This window comes from Cydia splendana, chromosome 20, assembly GCF_910591565.1.
Source record: "Cydia splendana chromosome 20, ilCydSple1.2, whole genome shotgun sequence".
In the NCBI taxonomy this organism is placed as follows: domain Eukaryota; kingdom Metazoa; phylum Arthropoda; class Insecta; order Lepidoptera; family Tortricidae; genus Cydia; species Cydia splendana.
Genome location: NC_085979.1, coordinates 6,676,390 through 6,688,440, shown reverse-complemented (window position 1 = coordinate 6,688,440; position 12,051 = coordinate 6,676,390). Strand labels below are relative to the sequence as shown.

Below are 12,051 nucleotides of genomic sequence, written 5' to 3'. Positions count from 1 at the left end.
CAGTACGAAGTTATAGTCGTTCGATTCGTAACTGGCCCCGAACGGCAAATCCTTTGTCTATTGATAAGTGAAACGGCGCGTGCTACTAACGTTTGCTTTTTTTTTCTTTTTTTTTGCATCATGGTACGGAACCCTTCGTGCGCGAGTCCGACTCGCACTTGCCCGGTTTTTTTTTGCTGATAATAGCACGTGCGGTTTTACTTAACAATAGACAAAGGATTAGCCGTTCTGGGCCAGTTACGAATCGAACGACTATACACGAAGTAGTCTTATGAGATACCGCAATGTAATGAAAATTGCATGCAAGTTCTTGCTAGTCTAAATCTTGCTTTAGATTCACGTCAAGTACCTCGTAAAAATGTACTACTAAAACAATTTACAACTACCTAAAAGTATAAGCAGAAGGGGTTGAAAATAGACTTCCAGTTAATCCGGTTATAATATTAGCTGAAAATTACTGAGCATTAAAGTTTTCGTTCGCCGAGACATCTATTGTACAACTAGCAGTACTGATAAATTCCGCTACATGACGCTAGATGTCGACTACGAAATAACGCGCGTTTTAGTAAGAAACCTGATGTATGGAGTTACCACTTTTTCTTTACTTATATTACTCTATGCTCTTAACTGTCTATCGGTGGACCTTATGCCTTGTTTAATAAGGTCCACCGATGGACAGTGAACAGTGTGGTCGATGGTACCTCAGTTCCCTCGTCACCGACCGGCTCATCTGTGTTGGGCAAGCACACTTTCCGCGTACAGAAGTAACTGGTCCCGTCCTCGTTGCACCAGCAGGTGTTACAGTCCATTATGAACATTCGGTTCGCCACGCAAACCTTCTTTGTCGCGTTTTTTGAGGATTTAGAGGCCTGATGTAGAAAAAATGATGATAATGAAATGGATAAGTGGATGACTCATTATGACTAAATTATGAATCAAATACATATTTTTAACGGTGAAAAATGATGGTCTATGGTTGTTTGTTAAACAAAAATAGTGAACTCGTGACAATGAAGAAACGAAATCGCAAATAAAAAAATATATACTACCTACAGTTAACAGAGTTCTCAATATTATTAATAAGACTCCTGAAAAAAAAATTGGGAAATAAAAGAATATAATTATTTTAAATGTTAATAATTTATCACGCTTAAGCTATTGTATCTTAGTTAAGTTTATATCTATTTAGTTGGTTTATTTTTGTTTTTGGCATCTTCTCCTTTTAAGGGCACAATTGGCTTCATTTCCTGTAACAAATATATTCATATTTATTATCAGATTAAATGTATTAAATATTTTGTGAAACAAACAGGGACAGACTATTATCAACTGTTTGTTATTAGAGTTTTCAAACGTTTATAAATAACTTTTCAACTCCGTACCGAGAAGCATCATCGGGAGCTCGCATTGGCAGACCGGTACCGGTGAGTGACCGGTTTTAATATAATTTACAGTACATATGGTGCTACTTTACGCCCTAGTGCGGTAATTAGCACAATATGTGCCTATGTCGAAAATTTAAAGGGCCATCTGTACTGTAAAACGTTGTACGATACACGTGCGAATAGGTATTTCGCCACTCGTTGCGGATTTCCTATTTTTCGCACTTGTATCGTAAATAACTATTACATGTCTGTGAGAGACGGCAGTTTTTTTATTATAATCGCCTGTGATAAGTGGTGGGCCTAGTCTACAATAAACAATAATAAACATGAATTTTAAGTCGCTATTGGCGACATGTTTCGGGCCCGTCGGGGGTCCTTCTTCAGGTTCGAGTGCTCGCGGCGGCTGCACTTCGTCAGCTGTTGTCGTCTAAACTGTTTAAAATATGTCTCACGAAAGTTTAATTTCGAATAATAAACATACGTGAAGTTCATGGAACACCTCGACATCTTCAGGCAGAGGACAAGGCTTGTTGGTGCAGCTGAAGTCGGTGCCATCCGAGTTGCAGTGGCAGGGGTTGCAGCCGACGTAGAACGTCGTGCTCGGCTTGCACACCGAGTGGCGCTCTATGTGATCTACACCCTGAAAATATGTGTTTTTTGGCAAAATTTTCATTTTTAGGGTTCCTTACCCAAAGGGTTAAACCGACCAAGTGCGAGTCGGACTCGCGCACAAAGGATTCCGTACCATTACGAAAAAATCGTAAAAATTACGTTTGTTGTATGGTAGCCCCACTTAAATATTTATTTTATTTTGTAAAATTTTAACTGTGTAGCTATCACGATTCATGAGATAGCCAGGCTAGCACCTGCTGAGTCGGGACCATTATGTTATTGTGTTACTTGTTGTTTTATTCTTTGTCACGAATTAACGCTCTCTATTATATTCTTAGATACAGCCTGGTGACCGACAGACAGACGGACGGACGGACGGACAGACGGACAGCGAAATCTTAGTAATAGAGTCCCGTTTTTACCCTAAAAACGGGACCCTATTACTAGACTCCGCTGTTCGTCCGTCCGTCTGTCTGTCTGTCACCAGGCTGTAACTCATAACAGTGAAATGTTCACAGATGATGTATTTCTGTTGCCGCTATAACAACAAATACTAAAAAGAGTGCGGAATCCTCGGTGGGCGAGTCCGACTCGCACTTGTCCGGTTTTAATACAAGCTTATATCGCTAACCTGTACTTTACTTTCAACAGGCAACTATTTCATCGAGACAATTCTAACAAATCCAAACTCAATTAGGTTGTGTTGTTTGTCACAAAGTTCCTATTGCCGTGTCTTGTGTCCATCATCAGATCGACTCGGTGGTAACATAATATTGCATTGTCACCCAAACTACATATGTATGTGGAGTTTCAGCTCAAACGAACAAAGGGAAGTGGGGCTAATTTAGCTTGCAAGAAGTGACCCGGAAATACATAGAGTTAGACCAAGATAAGTCTGCAACGATTTTGATAGTACACGCAGTCAGTAGGGAGACACTCCTGACTTCGGGGAAACTCGGCTCCGTTCGGCTCAGCATTGGTCCAAGCAATTATTAGGGTTGACACAGCTTGTTCTTGACAACCCTAAATAGTTGAAAGGGATAGTGCCATAAGTTAGAAAGGGATATCATGTTTCGACCCTGAATCGCTCTCAATCTTCGGTTTTGTAGAAAGTGTCCTTTCTGTACTGTAGTACTATTACTTATTCTGTGACGCAGTGCAAGTGTTATTTATGTCATAATTTAAAATAACACTTGCACTGCGTGTGCTATCTAAATCGTTGCAGACTTATCTTGGTATACAAACATTGCAAGTTAAATAAAAGCTTGTATAATAAATAAACATACCTCATTTTCCATAAAAACTTCAACTTCCTTATCCACATCTTTGCCCCCGTCTTTGCCATCTTTATCCATACATTCATTCTGCGTGCAACTATAACTTTGCCCGTTTTCCGAGCATTTGCAAGTGTTACAATCATCCAAGAACTCTTCATTTGGTTTACACGCCGATCTCTTGACACGGTGATCTGTTTCACTTTGATTAATATAAGAATCGTCCAATATTTCAACGTCTTTATTCGCTCTTAAAATATCAGATGCCGCTTTTTCTTCTTCAGTAATTTCATCGACTTTAACTTTTGAATTATCAGACGTTTGCTCTTCAGTTTTATCTTTTAATAAAGCTTCTAATAATTCTAAATCTTCATCGAGAACGTTTGTACTGTTATTCGCAGCAAAATCAGTCATAACTTGATCTGGTACTTGTATTGGCGTGTCGACGTCATTATCATCGAAATCTTCTAATTCTTTAAGATTAACTCCAGTAAGATCTTTATTTAGATCAGTATTTGTATCCAGATCCTCTAAATTTTCGCTTATATGTTTTTGATCTTTTGCATCAGATTCAAGTATATCATTACTGTTAATATCTGGTACTTCAGGCAATTCGTTCTGAAAAAGTTACAAAACAGTTTAGTTTTATGAAATGAAGGACAGATTGTCCTTCTCTAACGAGAGTTGGACTTGCATTTCTGGGATACCGGTTTAACGCTCTACCAACGAAGCTATCGAGGCTTACGCGACGAAGGTGAATATTTCCATCATATACTAATAGCTGTATAATTCTAAACACTTTTTAGAATTTATAGGGATATCTGAAAAAAATACCAGAAATACGGAAAATCCTGGTTTAGAAATGGAATGTTTGTATCTCCATGAGTTTTACTTTTTTTTATAACTTTCCTAAGATGTAAATTAAATGCGCCGTAAATATGACGTAAATTTAATTTATTAAATAATATCACATACCTGGTACATAGAGTTTCAAATCCTGGACTGATTTCCATACACCAACGTTGTTTATCACAAAAAACAGGTGCAATTTAAATGAATGTGGTAGTTAAACCGTTTATGAAAGTGTCAATCATTCACCAGATACAGTCAATCGCAGAAGTAGCTACGCGGGCTTGGTGTTAAAAATGATCTACACACGCTGTTTATAAAAGAAGGTGTCCAGATAATTTTGATTACTACGTATGTTTAGCTACTTCTGCTGATGACTGACAGTCCACACATCTCGAAGGAATCAGGGCGATTTTAAAGGTATCTTCATTGTATGATTCACATCAAATAACTGATAATGAGATCTGTTATAAGCTCGGAGTAATTAACAATGGAGCCGCCATGTCTAAAATTTTCGGTACAAAATAGTCTGCCGTTTTTTGCGGGGGAGGGGCACATCAAATGTATAGGTACGTCATGTCAGATAAACGTCAGTCCATACATATGGTTGACATGTCGTTGACCATTGGCCGCCTTTTTTCGACAGAGGGGAACGCCTGTTAATGGCGGCTCCATTGTTAATTACTCCGAGGTTATAAGTAATATACAATTATACATACATATACGTTTTTAGCCTCTATAAGTTAATCTCCCTGATTCCTTGGAGCTAGCGTGGACTATAAGTGTTTTTAAATGATGACAAGTGTATGTTGTTTTTCCTTTTGACCGCCACAACTATTTTATATAACACGTAATAGTAAACTTTATTAGATTGTATTAAGGTTCATTTTATACTGTAACCTTCGTCGGCTATGACCTTCTGTGGCGTGAAAGGTTTAAAGATCACAGGAGTATTATATGTCACTGAAGGCCTAACTAAAGCATTATTTTTTTTAAACATAAATCGGTGCACACCGGATGAAAACCCAGTGCAAATTAAGATATTACCTAAAATTATCGCTAGACTTACCGGTTCTGGGATGTCTACTATCTCTGGATATCCTTTTCTGTCGTCGAAATGCATCTCACCTGAAATGGGTAAAAGTCGTACTAACTTATGTGTTTTAAATAAATAAATATATTTATTTATTTAATTTAATATTCTATGGCATTTGTTATTACAAATGTTTATGCCAAAATTATGGCAACCTTATAGAAATAGAAATAGAAATGTATTTGCTAGAAATGTGGTAGGTACAGAAATTTGGTGTTAACATGCAATTTTGCGAGTTCAGCACATTTCGCCAATAATCTAGGCATGCAAATTATGTTTTGTTTTAACCTATATTATACTATACATTATTTACAAACTATTTACATAATCTGGTGACACGGCCGTGCCCAGACGAGACATATCATATTACTCACCATCGCATTAGACTGGCAAATATAAATCATTAATTTAAATCTACAGCTCTTGATAAAAATATTTCAAATTAAGCAAAACATAATAAAATAAGAAATAAATATAAAAATAGTTCTAAATGTCTAAAAATAACTCCTGTACTGAATAAAAAGCTTTTTCCAGTAACCACTTAGTCTGTATCTTTAGGTATTTAAATAAGAGTAAACAAACAATTTGTATATTTTTTATTGGTTAACCAACCAAATACAAAACCGCCTGGACCAGTCACGTAATAATAAAGATGGCGTTAATATTAATATTTAACAAGTTAACACATATCAGTGAAAGAATAAGGATCAAAGTCAAATGGCGTTCTAACAAGTTTTATGGTCTAACAGGTCTAACATCTTCTGTCGAGAGATGGCAGTAAATTCATAGTGGCTACATAATTTACTTTGACAATCCGCCTCTATATACTCTATTCTCTTTGGTGTGGGTCACTTCCCGATTTCGCGATTGAGCTGAATATTTGCATACACGTGTAAGTCGGGTGACAATGCAATATTATGGTACCATCGAGCTGATCTGGTGATGGAGACAGGAGGCCATAGGAACTCTGTGATGAAACAACGCAACCTAATTCTGTTAGGGGCTTTTAGAATTGTCTTGATGAGTATTAGCTGCCTGTGGTAAGAAAAGTACAGTCAGCGACAAAAGCCTGTACCAAAAATGAAATTTATGCCAAAAACTTATTTTATTACTATATGCACGGTGGCCAAGAAATAACTGCATTATCGTTGCCAGGGAGGTTTTGGGATTAAACTGAGCCACTTTTACTATGGGACCAACCATAAATCGCGAAAAAAAAAATTACCCTCCCATAGAAAATGGACCAGCCAAAATGTATGAAACCTCCCTGGCAACGGGAATGCAGTTATATGTAGCCACCCTGTATAAACATGATGTATAAAAAGAGTGTTACTAGGAATGCCCACGCAGCCCATCTTCGTGCACATAGCCCGGCCGGAGTTGCACCAGCACATGTTACAGTCGTTCTTCCACTGACTCTGCGGCGCGCAGCGCAGGAGGGGTTCTGGAATATGATCAATGTAGGTTTACGTCTTGGGAATAGATTCTAGAATGGTTTAATAAGTTCTAAGCTGAGTACCACCGCCCACACTGTTAACCCTTTTCCAGGCATAGTACGATATATCGTCCACATACGCGCCAAAAGAATTTCAACTTTAGCATTCCGATTTAAGGTTCAAATTAGATTGCACTTTCGGGAAATGTGACTTGCCTTCAAATTAATCATCAAAGCTGGATTAATTGGAATATATGTATTTGGATTTTTTGGGAAAACCTTGTAGATTGGTGCGGCCTGGAAAAGGGTTAACTGTACATCGGTGGACCTTATGAATTTTGTGATAAGGTCCACCGATGCACAGTTAGGAGTGTTGCTGTTTGTACTCCAAAGACTATACTATCCGCAAACTGCTAATCAAACTCTCGATTGGGGTATTAGATCTTCTCATTCACTCTCCTTGGTTTGTTTGCGGGTACTAGAGTAGTTAACAACACTGATCCATGACTACCTAAAGGTTCCGAGGCATTTTGTTGTGAGCCCTCTCGGTGAAAGAAAACGTTATCGTGACCGTTCCTTTGACCAATTGAATGAATGGAATCAAATGAATGAATGAATGAAATTTAAATTTATTTATAACAATTTTTATAACACGCAAGTTTAATTTTAATCTGTAATCTTTATCGGGTATTGCCGGCTGTGGCAGAAAAGGATTCATCTTTGTGTGTTCCGATTACTTCCGATCTATCGACCAGCAGGATGTTTTGAAAGGCCGAAAGTAAATACATTTATTAAAGTTTACACAATTCAATATACTCAAACTAAATCGAACAAGTGACGTTAGAAATGACCTCCACTCAGCATAGTGCCGCGGCTAGTCGCCGATGTGCTGGTTTTCGGCGAGGACTTGGCTATTCACATAAGTATTTCACTATTTTCACTCAACAGTCCGGGTACGCTCGGCTCACTTAAACTACTGCTGCGAGCACAGTCCACAAGAGAACGGGAAAAAGAACTAACTGTGACCTTTCGCTGTCAAATATCGATTAGATTTGGAGTGCTAATAGCACTAGTTTAATTTAGAATACTTTGTAACTACCTGTGAGTTTCTGTAATTGGCTTCCTGTTTAATCTTGTTGTCTTTGTAAGTTTAAAGCTGTTCGTTCTCCCTAACATAAATAAATAAATAAAATTGAAACTGAGAATTACGGCCTGGCCATGACATTGCTCGACGGCCTTCGGCCTCGAGGGCGACAACCATAGGTTAGAGCGAGACATAGCGATCAGACCTTTCGTTCCCACCTATGGTTTTCGCCTTAGCCGAAACCAGTCGCGCAACGTCATGGCCAGGCCGTTAAGCTCCGAACTATTAGCTTATCCACCTGTTTTCTAACCAGGACATCATTGTCCGTGCAGTACCGCCAGGCCTCTGGTGAACAGACGCAGTGACACTGGCTCTGCCAGGTTGTGTATGATTGTCGACTGCTACTATCTTATTTTACCTGTCTCCTGTCCGGGACAAGCCCTGTCCGTGCAGTACCGCCGGCCCTCTGGAGAGCAGACGCACTCGTTACACTGGCTCTGCCAAGTTGTCCCCGGAGCGCAGTCCACGCCCTTCGGTATAATCGGCTTCGACGGTGCTGCTTCTGCTGAAATCAGAAACGTTTGTGACGTAAGAATCAAATCAAAATTCCCATGAAATGCTCTTGGTATTTTGTTCCGCACGTGTATTTATATCTGTGTATGTCGTCGGTACTAGATACTTACTAGTTACACTCGCACATTCCATGATAGTGCAAATACCGAGTCCGTTTTCCAAGCAGCGACAAGTGTTGCAGTCGCGCTCGAATGTGGTGTTAGGTTTGCAGCGGACCGGCTCCTCTGTAATACAGTTAATTACTTGAATTTAAACTGTTGTGAGACATACCTAACATTGAATAATTTTACGGTTTAGACTCACTTGTTTTGTTTTTAGTCACTCGCGCGACATGTTTCGGAGAGCCTAGGTCTCCTTTCTCAAGCACTAACAGTGCGAGCAGCGTTCACGACGGCCGTGTATCGCGTACTCGTCGCACTAACAGTGCGAGCAGCGTGCACGACGGCCGTGTATCGCGTACTCGTCGCACTAACAGTGCGAGCAGCGTGCACGACGGCCGTGTATCGCGTACTCGTCGCACTAACAGTGCGAGCAGCGTGCACGACGGCCGTGTATCGCGTACTCGTCGCACTAACAGTGCGAGCAGCGTGCACGACGGCCGTGTATCGCGTACTCGTCGCAATAACAGTGCGAGCAGCGTGCACGACGGCCGTGTATCGCGTACTCGTCGCAATAACAGTGCGAGCAGCGTGCACGACGGCCGTGTATCGCGTACTCGTCGCACTAACAGTGCGAGCAGCGTGCACGACGGCCGTGTATCGCGTACTCGTCGCACTAACAGTGCGAGCAGCGTGCACGACGGCCGTGTATCGCGTACTCGTCGCACTAACAGTGCGAGCAGCGTTCACGACGGCCGTGTATCGCGTACTCGTCGCACTAACAGTGCGAGCAGCGTGCACGACGGCCGTGTATCGCGTACTCGGCGTGCGGATACTGCTCGCACTGTTAGTGCTTGAGAAAGGAGACCTAGGCTCTCCGAAACATGTCGCGCCAGTGACTACAAACAAGTGAGTCAGTTAATTAGTGTCAGATGCCAAGCATACGCCGCGTAAAACGGACAAAGTTGAAGTTCATGTCCAAAAAGTCCAAGTCGTTAGAGATACAACTTGTTTAGTTCTTATTTTCCTTAAACAACATTGGTTTTCGTTGTTTATTATAAATTTTAATTAGACGATTGAATTTGGTCGGGTTATCATGGTCAGTTAACTTTGGTCAGCTAACTTCACACCGGTAAGTGTCAATGGGCATAACACCGCGAGTAACCACGGAGAAACTGCAACACACTTCTGGACTCAACACCCTGGAGCCGCTCACAGGCTGCCCGCGCACTGCGCCTGCCACCTAGTGGCAGTGGCTGTCCTAAGTAACAATAACTGGTTTACCTTCTCCTCCAGGGAGTTGTTAATGTTAGAGTAGAAAGCACAGCACACCTCTCGATACCTCTGAGCCGCTCGCATCGATGTTGTTTCTATTTACTTTTCACGACTGTATATTTATAGGCTCACTGAGTGAATAGGCCCCGTGCATGAACTATAGGGGGCAGCATAGGAGCCGTCAGATTTTTGCCGCGAGGCGTAAATATGTCGTTTATGCTTCCGATGTAGCCCACAAGATGGCAGAACCTACTATGCACAAGGAAACGTACCGACGTGAACGGTAGATGGTAGCACTTGCTTTGGCAATGTACATAATTTGTTTTTGATAATGGAATTCTCAGTAATAGAAACTAAAGTATAAGTTAGCAATAAATTTTGTTTTGAGATAGCGCTCTTTGGCTTAGCAGGGCAAATTATGTGCACATATGTTTCCGACTCAGGCCACAAGATGGCAGACCCTCCAACGCGCACGGTCCCTATAGCTTGAGAATCGAGCGTGGACCAAGGCAGTAAGCTTGTCGAATGCTTACCTACTTACCGATAGAATCGCACCCGGACCGCCGCACGCACTGCGCCCCGCCCGCCACGCAGCGGCATGTGTGGCAGTTACTCTCCCATTCGCTGCCGGACAAGCACTCGGCAGGCGCGTCGGCTGGACTCGGCCGGCGGATATCTGAAAAGGGAATTTGAATTTTAACATCGTAAAAACCGGACAAGTGCGAGTCGGACTCGCGCACGAAGTACCATTACGCAAAAAACGGCAATAAATCACGTTCTGTTTGTATTTGTTGTTATAACGGCAACAGAAATACATCATCAGTGAAAATTTCAACTGTTTAGCTGTCACGGTTCATGAGATACATCCTGGTGACAGACAGACGGATAGAGGAGTCTTAGTAATAGCAAAGACATATGTAACTTCGTATAAGACGAATAAAGTCTAAGGAAAAAACGTGCCTCGGAATTCAAGAAAAAGTCATTCTCGAATAGATGCCGCACACACCTTTAGCCTATCCTCGGCTAGATGGCGTGACGACACCGTTTCATATTTAACAATTTTAACACATAGATATCAGTGAATGAACATGGATCAAAATGATATAAAAATAATAAAATCATTTATCCATATATATAAATTTTTTGATAACTTTATACGTTTTCATTTTGAGTTTTAGTCGTGTGTCGATAGATGGCAGTAAATTTACAGTGACTACAAAATTTACAATGACAGGACCCCTCTTGGTAATAGGGTCCCGTTTTTTATCTTCACATGACAACTGACGTTTGCGAGGCTTCGTGTAAGGGTGCGGCCACACATATTGGGAATCGGCGAATATGCGTCTCTCGCTACCCAAGGAAACATCACGAATATTCGCCGAACGAATCCCTGCACGTCTGGCGGCACCATAACTTTAATAGTTATTTACGATACAAGTGCAGAAAAGGGGAAATTCGTAACGAGTGGCGATAAATTAAAACACGACCGAAGGGAATGTTTTAAATCGACACAAGTTGCGAATTACCTATTCGCACGTGTTTCGTACAACGTTTTACAGTACATATGGCCCTTTAAACTTTTGACATCGCGCGAAAAGTGCTATTTTACGCACTAGTGCGGGAAAATAGGACCATATGTACTGTAAAAGTATTTTTTGGGCACTATTGCTCGTTTACCCTGCCTTTCTCCCCTTGATTTACGTGCTCTAACTCCATTTACACCGCCCTATTAAATAAAGCTCACCTTAAATAAGCCCCGAGAAATAGTGTAGTCTAAAACGGGTTTAAAATCAATTCTATTTGTGAGCAGTTTTATCTTTGACATACGCAAAAGCCTATTAGCAAGCAGGCATTATTTTAGAGAGAAATTATTTATGTTAGCGATAAAGTGCTATTAATAATGAGGTATTAATAGTACACCTTCAACAATTGGACCGATAAATGGCCTATTTGTAAACAATAATAAATTTAGATAATACTTATCAATAACTTGCTGATACATACCGATTTCTTGTTGTTCTACTTCTTTTGATAGTTGCGAAGAGCACGCATCGTCTTCTGGTAAACATTTGAGCGCTGGAAAATATAAAAAAAAATTTTTTTATCAATTTATATGAGCCTAGTGTCCCACTGCTGGGCAAAGGCCTCCCTCCTCCCTTTCCACGTATCCCGGTCTCCTCCCTTTCCACGCAAAAAAAAACATACTACTATACAGGTTGGCCAAAAAATAAGTGCATTCCCGCGTTGCCAGGGAGGTTTTGAGATTAGGTATACTGAGCAACTTTTACTATGGGACCAACCCCGAAATTGGACCTATTGGATTGGAAATATTGGACCAGCCAAAATGTATGAAACAGCCAAATTTATTTTCGC

At 40.7% G+C, this 12,051-nt stretch overlaps 1 protein-coding gene across 1 annotated transcript in view; it reads right to left on the bottom strand.

The window, feature by feature from the left end:
• The window catches only part of LOC134800673 (uncharacterized), a 39,353-nt gene that overhangs the window by 9,368 nt on the left and 17,934 nt on the right, over positions 1-12,051 (bottom strand). The window contains exons 2-10 of the mRNA XM_063773154.1: positions 11,683-11,754; positions 10,220-10,354; positions 8,416-8,529; positions 8,151-8,297; positions 6,547-6,657; positions 5,190-5,248; positions 3,284-3,889; positions 1,867-2,025; positions 702-869 (exon numbers count right to left, since the gene is read on the bottom strand). Coding sequence (XP_063629224.1) covers positions 702-869; positions 1,867-2,025; positions 3,284-3,889; positions 5,190-5,248; positions 6,547-6,657; positions 8,151-8,297; positions 8,416-8,529; positions 10,220-10,354; positions 11,683-11,754 — 1,571 coding nt within the window. The remainder of the gene's footprint in view (positions 1-701; positions 870-1,866; positions 2,026-3,283; positions 3,890-5,189; positions 5,249-6,546; positions 6,658-8,150; positions 8,298-8,415; positions 8,530-10,219; positions 10,355-11,682; positions 11,755-12,051) is intronic.